At 37.3% G+C, this 22,528-nt stretch overlaps 1 protein-coding gene across 9 annotated transcripts in view; it reads right to left on the bottom strand.

Annotated features, from left to right (window-relative positions):
* COL19A1 (collagen type XIX alpha 1 chain) overlaps window positions 1–22,528 on the bottom strand; it is a 359,940-nt gene that overhangs the window by 91,992 nt on the left and 245,420 nt on the right. For all 9 annotated transcript variants that reach the window (XM_017971197.4, XM_017971198.4, XM_017971199.4 and 6 more), the window contains one exon: window positions 8,105–8,167. In XM_017971197.4, the coding sequence (XP_017826686.3) occupies window positions 8,105–8,167 (63 nt within the window). The remainder of the gene's footprint in view (window positions 1–8,104; window positions 8,168–22,528) is intronic.

The raw sequence follows: 22,528 nt of genomic DNA, 5'->3' as shown, positions 1-22,528 counted from the left end.
AATTTGGTAAAGTTAAGTAAAATGTAGCAAAAATGGACCAATTTCTTTAACACTTCTCTTTCTCTCCTACTTACCTATTCTACCTTCTTTAAACGTAACACATAAAAAAACATACAGTTCCCCAGAACACATTTCCCTTATGTTATTCTCTCTCCTCCCATTTCTGGACAATTTTCTCAAAAGGGTAGTTAGTGCTTTCTGCGTCTAGTGACCAAGACAGCTTTAATGCTTCCCTCAGCTGGAATAAACTTTGGATAGGCTTGTTCCTGACTCCAGACTGTGACCTCTCTATTTCTAGACCAATTCTTTCAGAAAATCTGTATTGTAAATTCTTTCTCTATCCCTTTCAGATGTAAATCTTTCTAAGAGCCTCCTGTTAGTTTTACAATCTGGTAATCATGGAGAAGATAGCGCCACTATCTTCCAGGCTTTGTGGGAGGGTAGGAGCTCAACCTCAGCCTTGTGCCAGGATGTAAACCTTCTTTCTGTCACAAAGATATGAGAAAGTTTACTCTTCCTTTGGGTAAAGCTGATGAGCAAACACAAAGAAGTGTGTTCTCTCTCCTACTTGAATACTGAAAAACTCTCCTGAACTTTGTTTCAGTGGAGTTGAGGTCAGATTAAGTGTGCTGTCTCCTCTATTGCAATAGCCTTGAATAGTATCTTCCTTACCTGTTTAACTTTGTCAGGTGCAATTTTTTATTTGACACCACTTATTAATCTCCTGTTTACTCCTAAACTCATATGTATTTGGCACTGGTCCCAATCAGTCCACTGATGTGACCCTCTAATGTTATTAATAATATCTTTGCTGCTTACTCTAATTGACTTCCTTGCTACACTTGTTGCTCTCTTGGTTTGTATGACAGCTTACTCTCCTGGTTTCTCCCTGTCTCTGTGACTTCTTCTTCCCTCATCTGTTAAAGCTTGGACTTCCTCAGGACTTTCTTCTTTGTGATTCAACACTTTCTCCCAGGCACTCTTATGTATCTTCATGGCATAGGTAATATTTACACAGCCAAATTTATAAACCCAGGACATGCTTCCCTTCTGAGTTTTAGACTCACATGTCTAATTTACACACCCAGCATATACTTCCCTTCTGAATTTCAGACCCATATGTCTAACTTTCTACTTGATGTATTCACTGGCAAATTCTAGAAGCAATTCAAATTCAACAAGTTTAAAACTGAAACCAAAAAAAATTCAACAAATACACAAATATATGAGAAAAAAGTTACATCACACTACTAACATTGTTTAGTACAGAAATGGGAGAAGAATAATCTTTTTGTTTCTAATGTGTCTCTGCAGTTTTTCTTTTTAAGTTGAGTAGCAATTTCGTTTTACGATTTAAAACAATCAACAAAGAAAACCTGAACTCTTCCTCTACGTCTGAGTATCATTCTCAATACCTTGGTTTGGCTGTGTCCCACCACAATCTCATTTAGAATTATAGCTCCCATAATTCCCACATGTTGTGGGAGGGACCCAGTGGGAGGTAATTGAATCATGGGGGTGGGTCTTTGCTGTGCTATTCTCACGATAGTGAAAAAGTCTCATGAGAGCTGATGGTTTTATAAAGGGGAGTTTCCCTGAAGAAACTCTCTCTTCTCTTGTCTGCCACCATGTCTGATGTGCCTTTCACCTTACACCATGTGGTCTCCCCAGCCACATGTAACTGTGGGTCCATTAAACCTCTTTCTTTTGTAAATTGCCCAGTCTAAGGTATGTCTTTATCAGCAGCATAAAAATGGACTAATATAACCACCCTCTTTCTTATTCCTCATGTATGTTCAGTCATCCAGTCACCCACTGTGTCTTCCCAAGTGTCTTCTCTTAAGAGACAGAATCCACCTGCCTATATCCAGACAGACCACCATCATGCCTTGCCATGATTATTGCAGGGAGTCTCTAACTGGCCGTCTACAATCCACTCTTGCTTTCCTGACACACATATTCTCTACATAAGGTCAGAGAAATACCTTCAAAAGATATTCTGACATTCATTTTTTTAATAACTTTGATATCACCATCAAATCCCTGCATGACCTGAACTCATTTTCCTCTCCAGCATCATGTTGGCCACTCGTCTTCCTCAGAAGCTTCAGTTATCATGGTTTTCTTGCAGCTCCCTAAATTGACCTCCAGATCATCACTCTTTGTCCTCACCTTTTAGTCTGGCTAGAAACTAGCTATTAGTCAGGTCTTAACTATTATGAAATGTCATTCATGAAAGCCTCTGCTGGCATTCAATAAATCTTGAGCAAATGAGCCAGTAATTCTAATCATGTGCTTTTTCCATTAAACTTATTTTTCTGATTAAAAATACAAGTGTTGATAGAAAATCTAAAAGATACAGAAACATTTAGACAACAAAAATATACAGAGGTACCCATTCGGATCGCTATTGCTAGCATCTGATATTTTAAATATGCTTTCCATGTTATTTATGCTACTCCAATAAAAAGTTAGTAATTTATTAATGATATTATTATTGCTCCTATAATGGATATTCTCTCATTTTCTTCTGTGAACTTTGGTCTGTGATATCTATATTGAAAATAAAAATTATATTCTCAAAATTTTGTTCTAAATTATTATAATCAACAGTATTTGAAAATGAAATGTGAAAACACAAGATATATATATATATACATTTATAAAGAACCAGCAGTTACAAAATGGCAGGTTGCTTGGATGTAACCTGCACAGAAACATAAATCTTAGAGATGTCTCAAAAACACTAGTCACTTGAGCATGGTGTCAGCCAGTATGCACAAAACATCAGCATCTCTCCCTGGCTGTATTTATGGTAGGATACATGTTAGGAAACTGGAACATGCTTCAGTCTGAGATATGATTTGCCTGGAGATGGTCTTTGGCTTGGAAGGCCCCATGCTCTTGGATTGCAGAGCAGGAGAACACCTAAAGCACCTTTGAGAAGAGCATATTCTAGCATAGCCCACCTCACACTCAATAACCTACAGGGCATGAGAGAGGCTGTGGCTGGGATGAAGGAATCCCTCTGCAGCACCAACTTCTAGTGTCCTATCAATAGGCTTTATTATTCTAAAATCTTGATTTTCCTGATGGCTTTCACACACAGAAAAACAACACAGCCATTTATTGCCCATCAGAGTACCATGTTTGCTTCACTCGATAGCAAGGCCAGGAAATCCATCTAATCAAGGACTCTCAGTGGCCTTTAGTGCCATTCCCCACTCTTGGGTTAGTAATACTCAAGGCAGATTCAAACTTGAGCTTTAGTAGCATTCATTCATTGGTATGTGAGCTGCTTCTCCCTACCTTCTCCAAGCTAGCTGTACCGGACAATTACCTGGCTTCATAAAAATAAGAGGCACAGTCTTTGTGTTTCTAGAATGGCAGTTCTGCCTCAGAGGCTATTCTAATTTTATCGGATTACTTTGTGCCTTGGTGCCATGTTAAGGTTCTTGTAAGCCTTCCAAATAAATATAATAGTCCATATGTCTATGGCTAAAAACATCTAGAAGTCCATATGTCTATGCCTAAGTCCACAATGCTTCCCAAAGCCAGTGATCCTGCGACACAGGGGAGAGAGATGAAGTTAGAACTTAAACTTTATTTCTCAATCTTCTGGGCCCAGTTTTGAATGTGTTTATTAAAAAATTCTTGTGGTGATGCAGTGAGGGTTGTGGTGTGAGGATGCTAATCTGCACGCCTATATCAAGAATTCTAGGATGTCAGCATTTGTTCTTGGGTCTCTGTGGGAATGGTGAATGGAACTTTGGAACCTATGGTCAGGCAAGTGAAAGACTCAAGCTACTGAAAGCCTTAAAGAGGGTTTTCTCTGGAAAGAAGAGAATGTACCTGGATATACATGGATTGAACCATATTAGATGACAATTTTTGTAGGTCCCAGGGAGTAAAATATCTGCAGTTTTCTACTATTCAACTAATAAAAGAACCCAAGGATATGAACTCCTTCCTAGGATATAGACTCATTACAAATCCACCGGGTTAGTTTTTGGGGAACTTGCTGTAATATCCTAGGCATGAGGGGACATAAAGTTCAGAAAAACCAGGTTATTTTTTATAGGTTGAAATTGTGTACCTCCCACTCCCATTTATATGTATAAATCGTTACACCCAGAACTTCAGAATGTGAACTTATTTGCCAATAGGGTCATTGCAGATGTAATTAATAATTAGTAAAAGTAATTAGTTAAGATGAGAACATGCTGGAGTAGGTTGGGCTCCTAATCCAGTAAGACTGTGTCTTCATAAAAAGGGAAATTTTGCAGAGACATCCACACAGGGAGAACACCATGTGAAGGTGGCCAAGGAACCACCAGATCTAGGAGAGAGGCCTGAAAGACATTCCTCCCTAGCACCTTCGAAGATAGTATGGCCCTGCTAACACCTTCATCTTGACTTCTGGCCTCCAGAACCATGAGATGATAAATTTCTGGGCCACTCGGTTTGTGACATTGTGTTGTGGCAGCCCTAGCAAGTTAAAACATAATATTTGGGCTAAGAAACCTGGGCTCACTTGAAAATAAGGCCTAAGGCTGGCTCAAAGCCCATACTCTCAGTTATCTGCAAAGAAACCTTTTCAACAGCTGCAAGTGTGGAGGGCCATGAAAGGAAGGCAGGACTTAGGTGAACTGGAGGGCTGTCTGTAATCAGACCAACATCTAAAAGTCCAAATGTCTGTGCCTAAGTCCACAATGTTTCCCAAAGCCAGCGATCCTAGAACACAGGGAAGGAGAGAGATGAAGTTAGAACTTAAACTTTATTTCTCAATCTTCTGGGCCCAGAAAGGTTGCCTGCAGCGTCTCCAAGGGAGCCTTCACTTTATGACATTGTTGGGTTTAACGCACTGCTTCAAAAGGCCTTAAATATTGGATTTTGGATAAAGCCTTTCTGTCCTTTCTAGTCTGTAGATATTAAAGTGAAGTTATGATTTAATATGTGAAAAGAAAAATAGATTATTTTGCTAGCAAATTGGTTTTTTTTTTTTTTTGGATCAACAATTTGGAGAAATGGATACAAGAATTGGTTGCTGGGAGGCACAGCATCACTCTCCAACAGCTGAGACTGAGTGTGGTGATGTAAGATAACACAACTCTGCATTTTCAATCTGGCTCTTTAAAAACAACATCAAATGTAAAATCCGCCAGTACTTGGCCTCCACCAATAAACCGTACTTTTTTTCTCTGTCTAAAGTGTAGTAAGGAACTGTGGGTCTGATGGCTTCAGTAGTTGACAGAGCCTATCAAATTTTTATTAAAACCCCTAGAGGCTGGAAACAATGAAGTGCAATTTACTGGATCATGAGCAGATTTTCCTTGAGGGGAAGAATATGCTCAGCATTGTTGCTTCTTTGTAAACAATCTTGCAGAATGGGAGCAGCTGTTTTGCACATTATTTTTGTGATAGAGAAATCTACCTTTTATTCTTTGTCTTCTTAAGTGGGCATGCAAAAATACACATCAACACACTCATGTAATCTTTCTGACCTCACTCCTTAGGCTGTCTCTCTATTCCTCACTTGCTTTGTTTTCTTCTCCATCCCTTTTTTGATTTGTGCTGCGAGGAGAAAGAGTTTCTTACACCTGAGCTTCTCCCTCCAGATGACATAAGGAAAATCACAGGGAAGAGATAAGTTCCTGTATGGGAGCCAGAGAGCAAGTGAGGATCCTGGAACCGGAAAATGAACCATGGACTCTTTGAGTTCCGAATGAGGAGGGGCAATTAATGAGTAGTCTGTTACTCTTTCTCCCATGGGTAGTTGCTTCAGCAGAATCTGGGCTGTGTGACTGTTGAAGCTGCTGTGAGTTGAAGAGCAGAGGTCCAGGGCTCCAGTGTAGACATTACATAAATCAATGCCAATTTAAAAGGGAAGGTTATTTTAACCTTGGAGTGTCACTTGCTATGTCTCAATACATGGTCCATTATTTAATCTCTAGGAAGGTTTCCCTCAGGCCCTGCTTCTCTCTGTGCTTATTTGCTACAGCCAGACCATCCAGCACGCTGCAAATTGCAAAATGAAACAACCTCAGTATCCAAAAACAGACAGGGGTAGGTGGTGGTGACATTGCCAATGGAAAACATGCATCATGCTCATCACAGCACATTTGGCTTTTCCTTTGTGAAGCTAAGGGTAAGGAGGTGGTTACAATACAGAAGTATGGGGCAGTGTGGGTTCTAGGAAGGTGGATCCCACCATCTCCATCCTTCCTGGTGGGACCTCAGTGTAAGAGCTCTGACTACTCTCAAAGGAAACAATAAAGTGTTTGGTAAGTTATATTCTCTTAATTTGCAGATGCATCTAAAGCCTTTGAGGCTAAATGCTTATAGTGCATCATTTGGGATAATAGCTATGCTCTCTTCTCTTTATCCAGTCATACTTCAGCTTTAAAGTCACATTTAGAGAACATGTGGACTAAATACCTATGAGCCTCTATTTTTTAATGGCAATAATGTAACTGGGGTTCTTTTAGGTGAGTTAATAACTAACTTCAAAGTACTGGTTTATGTCTAGCAAGATTCTCCACTCAGCTGCTCTGGTCAGCCCCATTATTTTTTTGAAATATAACCTTAAAGTTAAAAAATTTACATTCTCAACTTTAGACTCTAAAATATAAATGCTCCATATATCTTCATTTAACGGAAATCTGACTCATCAGCAAGATAAACTATATAGCGAAGTAGTGTTGGGAGACCAGTAAAAATACAAGCTTTAAAAGTTTTGCAAGGAATAGCAAATATTTAAGTAGCTGAGTAGCAACTTGGTATATTTTATACCAAGGGTGATAGCAATATAGTGTGTTCTTTAAGTTTTTCTAGCTGACACTGTGACATCAGAGCCAACTTATTCTCATTATTTTGAAACATTTATGATAAATCCTATTTTATAACAGCAGGTATCATTACAGGTATCATTAAATTGATTAAATTTAGACATGCTTCAGAGTTCTTTTTTTTTCCATAGTGCTAAGCCTTAATATTTTGAAAAAGCTACTAAAGTTCTATTAAGAAAATGTTTAATAAAGAAACATGAAATATAGACATTCTTCCTAATATAATACTCCCTGGAAAACCTAAATAAACAAGAGAATTTAAAATAGCATCACTATCAAATTTATAAAGTATAAAAAACTTTCCACGTTTGATTTTAAATTTGTCAACCACAAATTACCTAAGTCTTTGTGTTGACCTTACTCTAATGAAAGAAAAATTGGGATTTTATAATTAGTTAGCTAGTCATTTAACAAATGTTTTGGCATATAGTGTCTCTTCGGGATTTCTAAACATAGAGGAATAACAGCTGTCAGAAAAATTTATAGGAAGGGAAAGTAAGAACATAGAAAACAAAGACATAAAGGGAAGTATCTCCAATTCTTTCTGTGGTGCAAGGAATCAATGATGAACCATATGTAAACAAGGCATCCTAATAAGTGGACAGAATGCCTCACACAAAGTGATCATTGCCCAAATATTCGTCACTAAATGATCAATCAATAAATGATCTCACCTAGATCTTCTACTCTTGGCTGCTACTATTGAGCTTCTTGTGGAATCTAGAACAAAACTCCCTTGCTTTTGCCATTTGGATACTTCCACGTCAGCATTCCAACTATCTCAAACATGATTTTAAAAAACCTTGGGGAAATTAAACATAGTTTCTCCTGAAAGGTGAGGACTCTCATTCTTGAACTGTAGTATGCAAACATTTGCTTGGGATTTTGGTGTAGCACCTATTGGTTTTGATAAGAAATCTATCACCCAGAGCTTCAAAGTAGTAAATAACTTCTTTCTGCCCTCAGAGAGGTTAGACACATGATATTATCAATGGCAGAATGCAACTTTTTGAATTAACAAACTTTGAAAAAAGTTTTTAAAAAAATTTGTTTGGATAAAAACCTAGATTTGTATACTAAGAAAAATGCTTTTTTATTTTGGTTTTTGGAAACACAGCTTTCAGTATGAAAAGAGTTTAAATATATGTGATCATGTATAAAAGTCTGAAAAGTTAGGAATTAATAAGTTTTCTTTCAAAAATACAATCACATAAAATTTCTATGTATTATAAATTGTGGAAAAAAAGAAGCCATACCTTGTTATCCTTGTTATAATATCCATCAAGAGTCTGGTGTATTCCTTGTATTCCAGGAGGTCCCTGTAGTATCAACAAATCAAAGAGAAATAATGTACACATTTACCAAAACAATGCATATTTAAATAATATATCTAAGAACTCTTAAAATCATATAGTGAAGAAAATGAAAGTGTCTGCTTAGTTAAATATTCTGGTTAATACAGAAATACATGGACATTAACTTATTATCAGGCTTATAAGATATTTTTAGGTTAAATCTGTCGTGAATCCAAAAAGAGGTCCTAAGTGGGAGTGTGTAACATTTTATCAGAAGGTCAACCATCAGCATATTCTTCATTTAAAAAAATTATACCCATAAAACCCTCCCAGAGAAGAGGTTGTAAGTCTTCAGTTTATTTTTGGCACTTCTCACAGGACTTCGATCAATGTACTATAGAACTGTGTGTTCCCACATGTTATTAACTTAGTAAATACGGGAAAAATGTTTTTCTATTGCTTTGCTTTTTGGAATTAGTTGTATGAAAATGGGATGCACATGGACTTTTGGGCCAGAAAGAGATGTCTGCTATAAAACCTCAAACTTAAGACATTTAAATATTGGTAGTTTTCAGTTGTCCTGGAAATAATTCAGTAAGCACTATGCTTGTCTTGGAATGGATAGGAAAGAAGCAAAGACATTTGGCTGTCCCTAAAGCTTCTAAGAAGAAAGAAAGAGAGAGAAGACTTTTCTAGGTTTTTAAGGGATTACATTTTGGGTGAGGGCCATAAAAAACATAAAGATTAGCATTGTTTTAGATTAAGTCATTCAAGTCAAATAGCTTCAATTATCTCAGAAAAAAGATTGCAGGGAGATTGCATATTTTATCCAGATCTCAAAAGCTAGGAAGAGAGAAAATATTATAGAGGCCAAGTTCTTAACATGTTACCTCAGAAGATAAGACACAGAAGGAGGATAATTAGGCAAAATCAAACAGCAGCATTATACAAACATTGTTATTTTTTAAAGAGAATGAAAGCTTCAAAAAGTGGAGAAAAATTTTAAGAAGCAAATGTTAGCTGCACTCACTGATACAGGTAACACCTTAGGTATACAGAAAAGATTAATGTTAGTTAACATTTACACCAGGTGTTTCTTATGAGGAGCTTGTAACTGAAGATCGCTTCTAATAGAAAACCTTTGCATTGTGCCACTAAACATAAAGGGCACAAGAATGAGGTGATGGATACTTAGAATTCTTGAGAAAATAATGGGCCTCACGAGTAATGGTGTATCCTATGATTAGGAAGACAAACGATGCTGTTATCCTACTGAAACAATAATGGCGCTATTGTCAGAAGAGAATTCTCATGGCATTACATATATTTTATGTAACTTTTCACCAGCTAGCATTGTGTGAAGAATTCTAGGTCAGTTAGAGGAAGTAATGAAGAAAGTAATCATTGAGTGTGTGTGTGTGTGTTGGGGGGGGGGTTGTTACACGAAGTTTCTAGCCAAGAACATGCAAGTTAAAATCTTATTCTTGAAAGTCAGGAGACATGAGGTTCCATACATATTGATCCTTTTGCAAATATATAATAAGGCAAGGAGAAATTTTAGACTCTATATATAGTAGCATTAACAGGTGGCTTAGAGGTATATGTATAGCAGGCATTCAGTGAATGTGTGTTGATGACAAGGCTGATTAAATCAAAGAACAGTGATGAGGTAAGTAAATTTAACTTCATACATATTCTAGTTAAAAGAGAAAGTCTTAATTATTATGGCTCTTAAATATAGCAGAACAATTAATAATGCAGTCTCCCAAACAGAGTAGCAGAATCCTTCAAATAATAATAGCAAACTTTTTTTGTTGTTGTTTTTTGAGACAGAGTCTCACTCAGTCGCCCAAGTTGGAGTGTAGTGGCACAATCCCAGCTGACTGCCCCCTCTGCCTCCCAGGTTCATGAGATTCTTGTGCCTCAGCCTTCTGAGTAGCTGGGACTACAGTCATATGCTATCACACCTGGCCAATTTTTGTATTTTTAGTAGAGGTAGGGTTTTACCATGTTGGTCAGGCTGGTCTCAAATTCCTAAACACAAGTGATCCACCTGCCTTGGTCTCCCCAAGTGCTGGGATTGCAGGCATGAGCCACTGGAGCCAGCCAATAGCAAACATTTATATAGTGCTTATTATGTGCCAAGGATTATAGCAGGAGTTAACTTATTTAGTCCCTACAGTGACACAGGAGGAATGTCCCATCATTCTTTCTGATTCAAAGATAAAGAAACTTAGGGTTGGAAATGTTTACTGGTCCAAGGTCACAGCACTGGTAAGTGGCAGAGCTAATGCTCTCATCAGCATTGGGCCCAGAGCCAGATCTTGTCTATTCTATTATCTTCACTTAAAGGCAAACTTGGCCAAAAATGACTTTTGCAGTAATTTTCTTATCATGATGATGTGTATGCCCTAGAGAATATTGGGTGATCACTTTTCTACGTTCTATTTACTTTACTGAAATTGAAAAAAAATCAACAAAACATGTATGTAGCAATCCTGCCAGGTACTTCACTGTGCTTGGTGCAGGAGGTGAGAAAGTGAGCACTTTACCTTTAGCTGTACCTTTACCGTGTAGTTTATCCACTCCTTGTGTCTCCCATCTATGTTCATACAGTCTCTTAACCCATGTTAGGGAGATTATCCTAAATATTACAAAACATTTCTCCTAGTCTGTGACTGTATTCAAATGCATTCCTTCTTTCTTTATATAGGTTGGAGAGCAGGTAGTCTGAGATATAAGAAGTGTAAATCCTCTAAAAGGGTTCTGGGAGGCAGTAAGGAAAAGAAGCTGGAAAACAAATGTGTGGTGGGGTTTGCATGGCATAAAGCAGGTAGCAGTGTAAATGAGAACAGTAGAAACAATAGAATAATAATGACTTGTAAAATATTGGGTGAAATGGGATATGATCCTTTACAGACTGGTCATCTGCCCACAGAGGATAGCTGTATTTCAAAAGTGCACTATATACTTCTCATTCAGGATCCTGATCTGGCTGCTGCTGAGATTACCACTGGGGGTAAGGTGGGAGACTATGTGTGGCTCATTGCAGCTGCTCCCTCTAAAAACAAAGGCAAGGGCACAACTCACTAAAAACAATGCCAAGAGCCATGAGGCTATAGAAAAGGTTGAATATTATTATTCAAATATCTACAAGATTAATAAACCATTAAAAATTACGTGCACATTTTCATATGTTCTGTTTGTTTTTTTTTTCACAAAATATCATATCTTCAAAGTAGTACTCGAAGTGGGTTTGATCTGAAGTTTCAGATCAAAAGGAGGCCAACTACTTAATTCTCATGATGACCATTTATGATGACATTTTCTTTCTTACTTTTCTAGTCACTGTGATGTTTGAGTACCACAAATTCCAAGTCTAATGTAACAGAAATTTACAGCCAACAGTCTACCCTGCAGGCAATACAAACTCTCCCAGCTGGCTGAAGGAACTCTGCAGAGACTGAAAAGAGACACCAATTAGAGTCTTCTGGAAGTGCCCCTCTAGTCAATGAGGCAGTACCTCACTTAGTTGCTCTAAAGCTGTCAAAGATAGTGGCCATAGATAAGTTCCATGCATTTAAATTGCAAACACAATTCTGTTTACAATTGGAAAACAATATAGACCTTGGGGTTTTGGAACTGGTGGCTGTCCTATAGCCATATCTCAAGAGCTGTGCTATTTTTCTATCTTCTATTCTGGTATGAAACATGGCTGGAGAAGATCCAAGGAGTTACTTGTTTCCAAGTTTAACTAGAGTTGTCTGTCTTGCAGACTATCAGTCAACTCTGAGAAAGAAGTTAAAGACTTGTGGTGACAGATCTCTTGGCATGACATGGTGTTAGTAGATGCTCTAGGGCACTTGATAAAACACTTTCTCTGAGGTTTTCATCTACAAGGACCCATCAAAAAGACACTTAGACCCAGGCCCAGTGGTGAAGGGAGGCCAACAGCAGAGGGCATGTCAGCCTTGGCTAATGCTCTTAAGAAAAGTGGTTGAAGGTTTATGGAAAGAAAAAAATGGCCCAGTATCTTGCATATATCAGTGACCTACAACATGGCTGTACACAAGTCATGGCTATACAATATCTATGTTTTATGGAGCTTTGTTTACTCTATTTGTATGAAAGATATAGGACATCTGGATTAATGTGGTTAAGTACACAGTTACAGAGCAGCTAAAAAATGCTAATGAACTCCAGGGAGACACAATGTTCAGAACCCAACTGTATTGATTCATAATTATCTGAGAGGCCTATAAACCTAGTATGGATAGAGATCCTGATGTCATTTCTTACTGCAAAGAACTACAGCAAGTGTGATAAAGTGAATTAAAGCTATATTCAATTTGGAAAGTATGTACTCCTAGCAATAGTTCTAGCAGCTTTTAAATAGTTTTTGGCTTAAATCTTGCTGGAGGTGGAAAACAAATATCATGATGTCTGCCACTGGACTTGTCAGACGCACAGTGTAAAAATAATGAGCTATTTGCATGATCATTCCCTTAGTAGATTTCAGTTTTGGCAGCACATTCCCAAAGTTTAAATTTGGGAAGAGTTCTCTGTTAAAGCCATAGTTCTTAGCCCTAGTCCTAGCTGCATTTTCACTTTTTAGCCAATTTACCCAGTATGTTTAGCTTACAGAGCCATATTTTTGTCTTTTCTTCCCTCACTGTTCTTTGCCGTAAGCTGTCTGGGAAGTCAGAGCTTGAGCCTTCTGATTCAGCTTCAGCACACCCTGCACATTGTGGGTCAGGGTCTCTGTGGCTCCGTAGTCAACACGCCTGCTCACTCTCTGATCCTTACTCCTGAACTATTTTCCTTTCTTCCTTTTCTCTAAAAATACCCTACAGCTCTTCATCTCTGTTGACTGGTCTCCTTGAGCCATCCAGATGCCACTTAAGCACCATAGCTCTTCAATCTCCTATTGGAAACTTTTTTCAGGATAAAAGTACATATTTTCAGGTTACATACAACTGCTTTTGGTCCTGTGGGTTTTCAAATAAATTCAAGAACAACTCTGAAATACCAGAAACTTCTGTGAAGGAAGTTGTACTAACCAATTCTCTTCAAAAGTGCTAAAAAGTAGCTTTTCTATAAGAACCGATAGAACGCTTGTTAGAAAGCCCTTTGGACTAATTTGCAAGAAACCTTTCCGATGTTCTAATGGCTTGTAAAAAAAAAAAAAAAAAAAGCACAGATCAGTAGTTATTTTTCCCTTTGTATTAAAAAAAAACCATTAGGAAGCCTGAATTCAGACATAGGAAGGGTGAGATGAAGCAATAATAATGGTTGGAAAAGGTAATGTCAAATGAGTTTTTCTTGCTTTCATGTTTCCCTCTATGACACATGATATATAACTTAGTAATGCACGTTTACATTGAGTATAGTGGCTTATATACATGTTTGTATTTTGTTGTGACAAGACTTTGTGAAGGCAAGGAGTTTTGATCCTTTTAAACTCAGCACAATACTGTCTGCGGTATCTCTCTCCCATCACCAGCACCAAATGTTTGTTAAATTCAATAGAGACATTGCTTTTATAAGAAAAACTCTGTGGAGAAAGCCAATTTTCTGCTTGTTGGTTTTGGTTTTAGTTAGAAATGGTATCAAACAGAGCAAAGGGCTTGCTACTTCCAAATTTACAGAAGACAAGACCAACATATTTAGATTAACCTTAGAATGTGGCTAGTTAATTCAAAGCATAGCTATAGTGAGCTCTAGTTAAGTAGAAAAGAGCTCATGGATGGATTTTTGGACTTGAATTGCAACATATAAAGTTGTACAGTAACTCTGAGGAAAAAAATCAATAATGTTCTTTAGATAGAAAATATTTGATTTCAATTTCATTTTTTTTAATCACACATCCTTTTCTTTGTCTTAGTATTTGCTCAAAATAATTTTTTCAGTGTCTCTGGGGTTTAATTACATACATTTAACATTTAAAATTGTAAAAATCCATTGTAATGGACTTTTTCCCGAGAATGCTTCTGCTACAAATTTTTAGTAATGAAAGGGATGCCAATACCTCCTCCCCAGCAAAAAACAAAACACCAAAAACAAACAAATAACAATTATTAGAAAGTCTTGAAGTATAAAATGTGATTCCTAAAGCCAAGAGCAGATTCAGTGAGTGTTTATATTATTTGTACATTTCAATATAGAGACTTCAAACTCTCATACTTGGGATTAAATGGGCCACCCTAGGGAACATGGGCCAGATATAAATGAAATTTAAAGGTTCCTAGGAGGAGCTCTTTTTCCTTCAAATATCTTGCCTGCTCTCCAGGTTATGCCCAAAATGTCTTAGTCTTATTTTTTTTGGTGTTAGGTTGTATTGCCAGATCAAATGCAAATGTTCCTGGGAGATGTAATACTAACGGTTCATGTTTTCACAGCTCTGGATAATTCTAAAAGTAATTCTAAAAGTAACTTATATTTTCTTGGGTGGTAGGGTAATGTGACTGTAAAATGCATTATCTTATTTGATTCTCATAATAACCAAGTAAAGTGGGCATTATTATATTTTCTATTTAACAGATGGAAAAACCAAAAGACTTTTCCCCAAACCACACAAATGGTAGAATAAAGTCCAAAATCACTCCATTCTAATAGATTCATGTGAACTGTTCATTATATATTTCCCAAGAGCAAGGTGGATAGGACAGAAAAAGAAGAAGAAGAATGGCCCTTGGGGGCTAGGGACAGGAGAAGACAGCACCAAGGAGGAAAGGGTGGCCGAGGACTCTGCAGACTGAGTCTCTGCCTCCACCATCATTAGGCTGAGGGCTCTCACTTTATAGAAAGAGGCTCTGAGAAATGAAGTTATTTCTTATGAGCCAAGTCTTTAGGTTAACTTGGTTTGTAAGTGGTGGGTATGCAAATGGAAATAAGCTCAGAGAAAATTTGTGTTTCAGTGCTAATTCGATGGACATGCTTCCTTCATTGGTCAATACAAAAGAATATAGTTATGAAACTTGAATGCTCTCAATTTTAAAATAGATATTTTCAAGTATGTTTGTACACATTGAAAATAGAATCTAATGAGTTTTTCCAGATGATGAATATGTATATGCATATATTTAGGCCAACATTCTTAGTTGGATGAAGTTTCTTTACAAAGACTGTAACAGAGGAAAATAGAAAGGAGGGGAGCAAAGCAGATAGAAGAAAAATTTACAAGCAGGTGATAATAAAAGAGGAAAAATATCAACCCTTTTGCCTTAGAAATGGTAGGTCCTAAATCTGAGAGAGAAAGACAAAAATAATGAGAAGATGGCAAATAATGATTAAATGAGGATGATAACAAAAATATTAATAAATAATGGTTACCCTTTGAAAATGACAATTGTAGGCTGGGCATGGTGGCTCACGCCTATAATCCCAGCACTTTGGGAGGCCGAGGCGGGTGGATCACTAGGTCAAGAGATCTAGACCATCCTGGTCAACATGGTGAAACCCCGTCTCTACTAAAAATACAAAAATTAGCTGGGCATGGTGGCGCATGCCTGTAGTCCCAGCTACTTGGGAGGCTAAGGCAGGATAATTGCTTGAACCCAGGAGGCAGAGGCTGCAGTGAGCCAAGATCGCGCCATTGCACTCCAGCCTGGGCAACAAGAGAGAAACTCTGTCTCAAAAAAAGAAAAAAAGAAAGAAAGAAAGAAAATGACAACTGTGTGGTAGGTACATACATTATTGCAGTTAGCTCTTATAACAATCCAGTGAAGTGGTGTTTTTCTTATTTTACACGTTAACAAAAGACTAAACATCTGACTCAAGGTCATTTAACTAGTAGACAAGAGCTAGGTTTCAACTCAGATCTGTCTAACCCCACAACCTTGATCTTTTAACTCTTTCCCTTAAACCACCTTACAGTGAGAAGGATGATAGGAAAATAAAATATCAGTCATATTAAAGCTTGTTTTAAAAAATCAAGAAGGGCATTGTGTGGTGAAACATCACAGGATTAATGAGATACACAATAGTAAGGGTCAAACAAAGAGAGGTCTGAGACTTGGTGTAGATATGCCTTTTGAAAGGGCCAGGCACTGTGGCTCACACTTGTAACCCTAGCACTTCGGGAGGCTGAGGCGGGCAGATTGCCTGAGCTCAGGAGTTCAAGACCAGCCTGGGCAACATGGTGAAACCCTGTCTCTACTAAAATACAAAAAAATTAGAAGGGCATGGCGCTGTGCACCTGTGGTCCCAGCTACTCAGGAGGCTGAGGCAGGACAATTGCTTGAACCGGGGAGGCAGAGGTTGTAGTGAGCCAAGATCACATCACTGCACTCAGCTGAGCTGAGCAACAGAGCAAGACTCCATCTACAAAAAAAAAAAAAAAGAAAGAAAGAAAAAAAAGAAACACTTGGATGACAAGAAGAGTCAAGAGGAAAGTGACCAGAATGGGAGGAGGGAAGGATAAGAGATAAGAGAGAGAAACAACCTGGAGACACAGGGAAGTTCAAAATGATGGAGGGCTCCTATTAGAGAGAAAGCAGGAGAAAGAAACGAGCAGAGTTAGGCTGAGAAGGAAAAGGAAGAAAGTCAGCAAGCTCAACTAGCATCTTAAATAACTTTTGAGGTTTCAATAACATGAAATGAAGAGTAAGGAGCAAAGGCACTTATAAGATAGTGGAAGAAAAGCAAAAATAAATATAGTCAAAAGAGGTGAGATAAAATACTAGCTAATCAAGAGAGTATATTGTTTGGGGATGATTTTGGTGCACAGAAACTCCAATGAGCATGAAATTGCAGTGGAGAACAGTTGTGGGAAAGTTGTCACACTCACAGAAAAATGAAATATCCTTCGCTTAAGACTGCAATAGTGCCATTGTATTCTGTTATGGAGGAGAGATTGTGTATTAGCATTGCAGGAGTCTGAAGAATTTAAGTAATACAATGGTTTAAGCATTTATCAAGGACATGTTTTGCGAATCTCCCCTACAAAAGATAATAGTTTAGCTGGAAGCTGGCAGCGACTTGCTTATTCTTGGTGAATGTCTGAAAATTCTGAGCAGTGCTGTGATCTATGATCTTCTCTTGTCTCAGCTAGTTTTTCCCCCAGTTTGGCATATACTGGCACCATACCTTGAAAGATCTATAGCTCCTAAGTGCCTCAGTCTAAGATATCGCTAGCATCCGTGGTTCACAAGTTCAGAGGCAGTGCGATTAACAGGTGAAGGATTGTGGCAAAGGCAGCTCTGGATCTTGAATGAGAATTTTTCACATCTGCCACTTTGGACATTTTTCAAACTTGTTCCCCCATGTATTCCAGGAAAGTGCTCACTTGAGCTGGGCTTGTCTGCTTCTGGACTGCATACTGAGCTGTGTAATTGAGGGAACTCAAGCATAGACCGTTTATGGTTGTATGAATAAGCAAAATACTCAATATGTGATCTGATTGTTTTCCAAAATTGCACAGTCCCTGGTTTCACTTGTCATTTTGGAACAGAAGTGGGAGGATGAGACTGTGACAGTGAACGCATTCAATGAGTATAATTAACCCATTTCATAAAAGCAGATTTTCTAAATTATGCTAGGAAGCATGTAGGTTTTTTAACACTTTGTTTTCCTAGGCAGAAAAAAATTCATCTTTAAAGGCACTTATTTTCCCAGATATCAACCTGATTGGTGTAAAGCCCACTGTCTTACTGATACAGTGGGACATTTTAACTGATTTCCACAGCATGATAGTTAGAAAAAAAAAAGATTCCTCCCATAATACTGCCATTCTGCTTATCCATCCATAAAATGTTTCATACTCATTTCTCCCCAGTATGTCCTGAAAAAAGGAAAAATATTATTTGTCAGTGTCCTGCAATATAAGTAGCAGCAGGAATCTTTAGAGTGCCTTTCCACCCACAGATTCAACATCAATGATCCAGCACAAGGTGATAAAAGCCACAGGGGCATGAAATACTAGCAAGGAGGAGAATGTGTGAAACAAATTATTTGTATCCAGTGGTGTCTTCAAAAGATCACCACCAACAAAAACCATACCTTAGGAACAACTGTGCCTCCACTCCCTTGTCTGTCCTCAGAAGTTTTCAATATGCCACTGCAATCTGGAGGAAAGTTGGCTTACATGGACCCCACAGGCAGCCTGCACCTATGAGTGCTTTGGGTTTTCATTTACTGTAATTAAGTGATAACATTCATTCTCTTTAAAAGTGTCAGTAGAATAACAACTCTTCCTGAGTAGAGAAAATGCAGTTTCTAAGGCACACTGCTGGGACTTACAATAACCAGGCTGATGGCACTGGCATATACACTGCCAAGTTACATAGAGGCCAAGGGCATGTGCACAACTTGCATATCTGGGGACGTTCTGGATAGCTCTGGAATAATTGGGTGATTGTGGTCTTCACTTTCAATTCAAATGTGTGATGTTAAAGTTTCTCCCTGATCTATAGGTTGTACTAATGATAAATCTACAAACGACAATTCTTGGCTCAACAGAACCCCCATGGTTATAGAGAGCGTTCTCAGGAAAGTTCTAAAAAAATAGTTAATAATTTTAGTTTTAAAACATGTGGCCCCATTCCACAAAGGATTTCAGTCAAAGGAGAAGATACTGATATAAGCCAGTGAAGAAGTAATCAGTGATATTAACTGTTACTAATCCCATAGAATGGTTTTCCTGTTTCTTAAAATAAATTTGAACTATTTTAAGCATGCTGAAAAGTACAGAAAATAATATAAATTCCAATGAGCCCACAATCCTATGTTGTCAAATATTAACAATTTTGCCATATTTTCTTCAGGTCTTTTTACTTTTTAGTGAATTCATTACAAACATAGCTGAAGACTCTTTGAATCTTATTTTCTGCCAACTTTGCTTCCATGTTTTAGGTCCCCTAGACAATGCTGAAAACTTGTTGCTTCTCTAGTTATATAAATTCCTTCAGTCTTTCCTTTGATAATACTAAGTTATAGTTACTGATGTGCAGCGAAAACTGACTGCACAAATTGGGCTGAGTCCCTTAGTCATTAGGACCCAGAATTTTCTTATTATTAAAATGAAGATAATCTTTTCTTGCCTACCTCACAAAGTTATACAGCAGTAAAATTAAGTACAGTATGGAGATCCTCTTGGAAACTATGTCATTAAATGCAGACTATAGGATTATTTAGGAAACAAGTCTCCCTTTCTGAAAATTAAGGTTCTAATAAATCTGATTGGCCTTTGACTTCTCAAACCTTAATGTAAGAAATGATGTTTAATCCATGCACTATCACAACTCATTACAAGTTTGGTGAACACAGATCAAGGTCTCATCTTTGCTGTAAATAACTCGTCAGTCCAGATGTGTTAATAGTTGTTTTTGAAAACACAATACAATATGAAACAAGTAGTCAGTGGCTGTACAACTATTCTTTTCTACCATAATGTTACCATGATTAGTAAAAAACATGGGAGGTCAGAAAGTGACTAATAATGTCCCACTACTGCTGTGCATAGGGAGATAAAAAGAGAAATAATTAGAAAATCAAACCCAAGAGCTAGTTTTCAAAATCTCAACCTGATACCCCCAGCTACCTCACATGCATGTCTACATATTCTGTGGTGACACAAGGTGACACTGAAATTTTAGCAATGTTGACAACAGCTGTTTTGTCTGGGACCATTACCCCCATGAGGGACAAGTGGCAATAAATATGATTAACTAGACATGTCTCCATTTTACAGGTCGTATGTGTCTATATTTTTAAATCTGAAAAAGTGTCATCTTACTTTTTTTTAAGAAATGAAATTCCTATTCCCATGGACTCAACTAAATTGTTAGGTTCATATTTTCTGAAGATATTACATTAGACAGAAGAGACTACAGTTCTCTTGCTGAAAGAAAAAGTGAGAAACATGACAAAGCCCTGATCAGTTCAAGGCTTCTAGAAGGGATGTTAAGAATTTGAATTGGATTCCCACTGACACATGATGAGCTTGAAGATGCATGCACTCATATTCAAGGTATTTTGAGGGTATTTTAACAAGTTAATCAAATGTTTCACTAAGACAGTTTTTGTTACCTGCTTTATTCAGCAATCCAAAAATGTGTATTGGGACACTAAATTGTTTTAGAGGTGGATCTTGCTATATGCTGGAAATAATAACCTTGCACTTTAAGTTTTCAGTGCATAGTAAATAAAGTTGGAGACAAAGATACACAAGTTGAGAATAATGATGGATAACGGCACAAATCCAGGAAGGCATTTAGTTCTATGGCGTTTTGAGGGCATGTATTTTCGTTGCCACAACTGTTCAACTGACTCAACCTATAGCCTATCAGAAAGGAAACATCAGATTAACGTGGGTAAACAGAAAAGACTGACTTAGATGTGATAAATTCTCCATCTCTAATGACCAATGTGATAGCTAATGGATTCAGTCAAGACAGAAATTAAATGGACTATAATCAAACCTTTGACAATTCTCTTGTTTTCTCTCAGCAAATAAGTCTATTCCCCGTCTACTCAAAGACTAAAGATAATACGCTTAAAATGATATTACCCTTAGATTAATTTATTTTAATCAATAGGAACAGTAATTTCATCACATAAAAAAAAAACCACTGCAGATAAACACACACACACTCTCTCTCTCTCTCTCTCTCTCTCTCTCTCTCTCTCTCTCTCTCTCTCTTTCTCTCTCTCTCTCTCTTAGAAAAGGAAGATGTAACTGGTTGATTATTTCATGGCTACTTGTACCTCTCCACTGCCCCTCTTCTCATCTATTCTTATAAGGCCCTATGTGATGAAGCCATTCAGCTCCCAGATTTTTCTGGCACTATTCTTTTCTTAGCTCCTTTATGTTTATTGAGTATATCATGACTTTTCTGACCTGAAGTCCTTTGCATGTCCTGATACTTTTGTTTGGAAAGTTCTTGCTTTGGCCCTCGCATGGCCAGCTCCTTCTCAAGGAATGTCATCTCCTCAGAGACACCTCCCTTGACCATCTCAATGAGATGGTAATGAGAAAAACACCTCTTCCTTCCAAATCATTATCACATTACCCAGTTTATTCCCCCCATAGCACATCACTGTAAACCAAAATTGTTTTGTCTATTCATTTAATTGCTTATTAACCATTGGTGTACTGCCCCATGACAGAGAGTAAGTTATAAAGAAAAGTAGAGACCTTGTCTGTAGTTTGTTAATGCTTTGTGTTTTTAACCACTGTATATTCAATGTTTGTAATAGTGATTAACATATGGTAGATAGCCTATAAGTATTTATTAACTGAATTAAATTTTACATTCTAAATTTACTCTTTTAACTATGTAAACTGATGTATAATTATAACGGTCAGGACTGTGCAATGATTCACGCTTTAAAGGTTCTTCTATATTGAAGTTAAAATTAAAATAGAAACACAAGTGTATATGTTTTAAAACAAACTGTTGTTTTAGAAAAAAAGTACATTTTATTTGAGTAAGCTCCCACTAAATTAATGCTGCAGAGTTTTATTGGTATTTTACAATAGAAGGGCATTTTAGAGATCCATGAAGTGAGTATGGATTTTCACCTCAAAAGGGCATCAAGTTGACATTGAAAATGACTGCTGATGAAATAGCATTTACATTTAAATTTCAAGATAAGCATAAATGCAACAAAATCCTGAAAATAATTTTTTAAAAAATCATATCGATTTATAATAAGCTTCAAACAACGAAAAATTTCCACTCCTGTGACATCCTTCAGAGTTCTTTCTTTGACTAGAGCTTTCCAAATGGAAACGGTAGATGGAGCTGCTGCCCCACATTACAAATTTTTTGAATTTCTGTTTTCAACCTAAATTGCTATGCACACAAATGTGACAAATTGAGCCCACTGCTCAATTCTCATGCAGCAATAATGAAGCAATGCATTAAAACAATACCAGAAGAAAAAAAAATGAAAGAAAATAAAAATCCTTGCCTGTAACGGAAATAATAACACATTTTAAAATTAATATGGCTTTAATAAACGCTTTTTTCAGTAACGATGAATGAGAAGTAAAGTTAATGTCAAATAGGTGGGCTAATACCTACTTCCTTTAATGGCTCATTAGTTAAATTCTCCTGCTTTCTCTCCTGCTCCGCCTCATTTCCGGCTGCTTTCCTCTCTTTTCCCCAGAATACTTTGAAATAAACGAAGGCATTCCAAGTCTTGAGATTTTCCAAGTCTCATTATCATAACATAAGTCCATTACTTTCCATTGCTTATGCTACTCAGATAACTGGAAGGTTTTTTAAAAAGACAAGATTTTATTAGAGTGTGAGGAGGGCAGTTGAGACTTAGAGAACGTCACAACTAATAAAATGCAACAGCTCAGATAGTAAAGGAACAAGCCTCACAAGCAGGGAAGAGGCTGTAAATCTCCAGAGAAAAAAACATCACTGACTCTTT

Source organism: Callithrix jacchus, chromosome 4 (assembly GCF_049354715.1).
Source record: "Callithrix jacchus isolate 240 chromosome 4, calJac240_pri, whole genome shotgun sequence".
NCBI lineage: Eukaryota > Metazoa > Chordata > Mammalia > Primates > Cebidae > Callithrix > Callithrix jacchus.
This window is presented reverse-complemented; position numbering and strand designations above follow the sequence as displayed.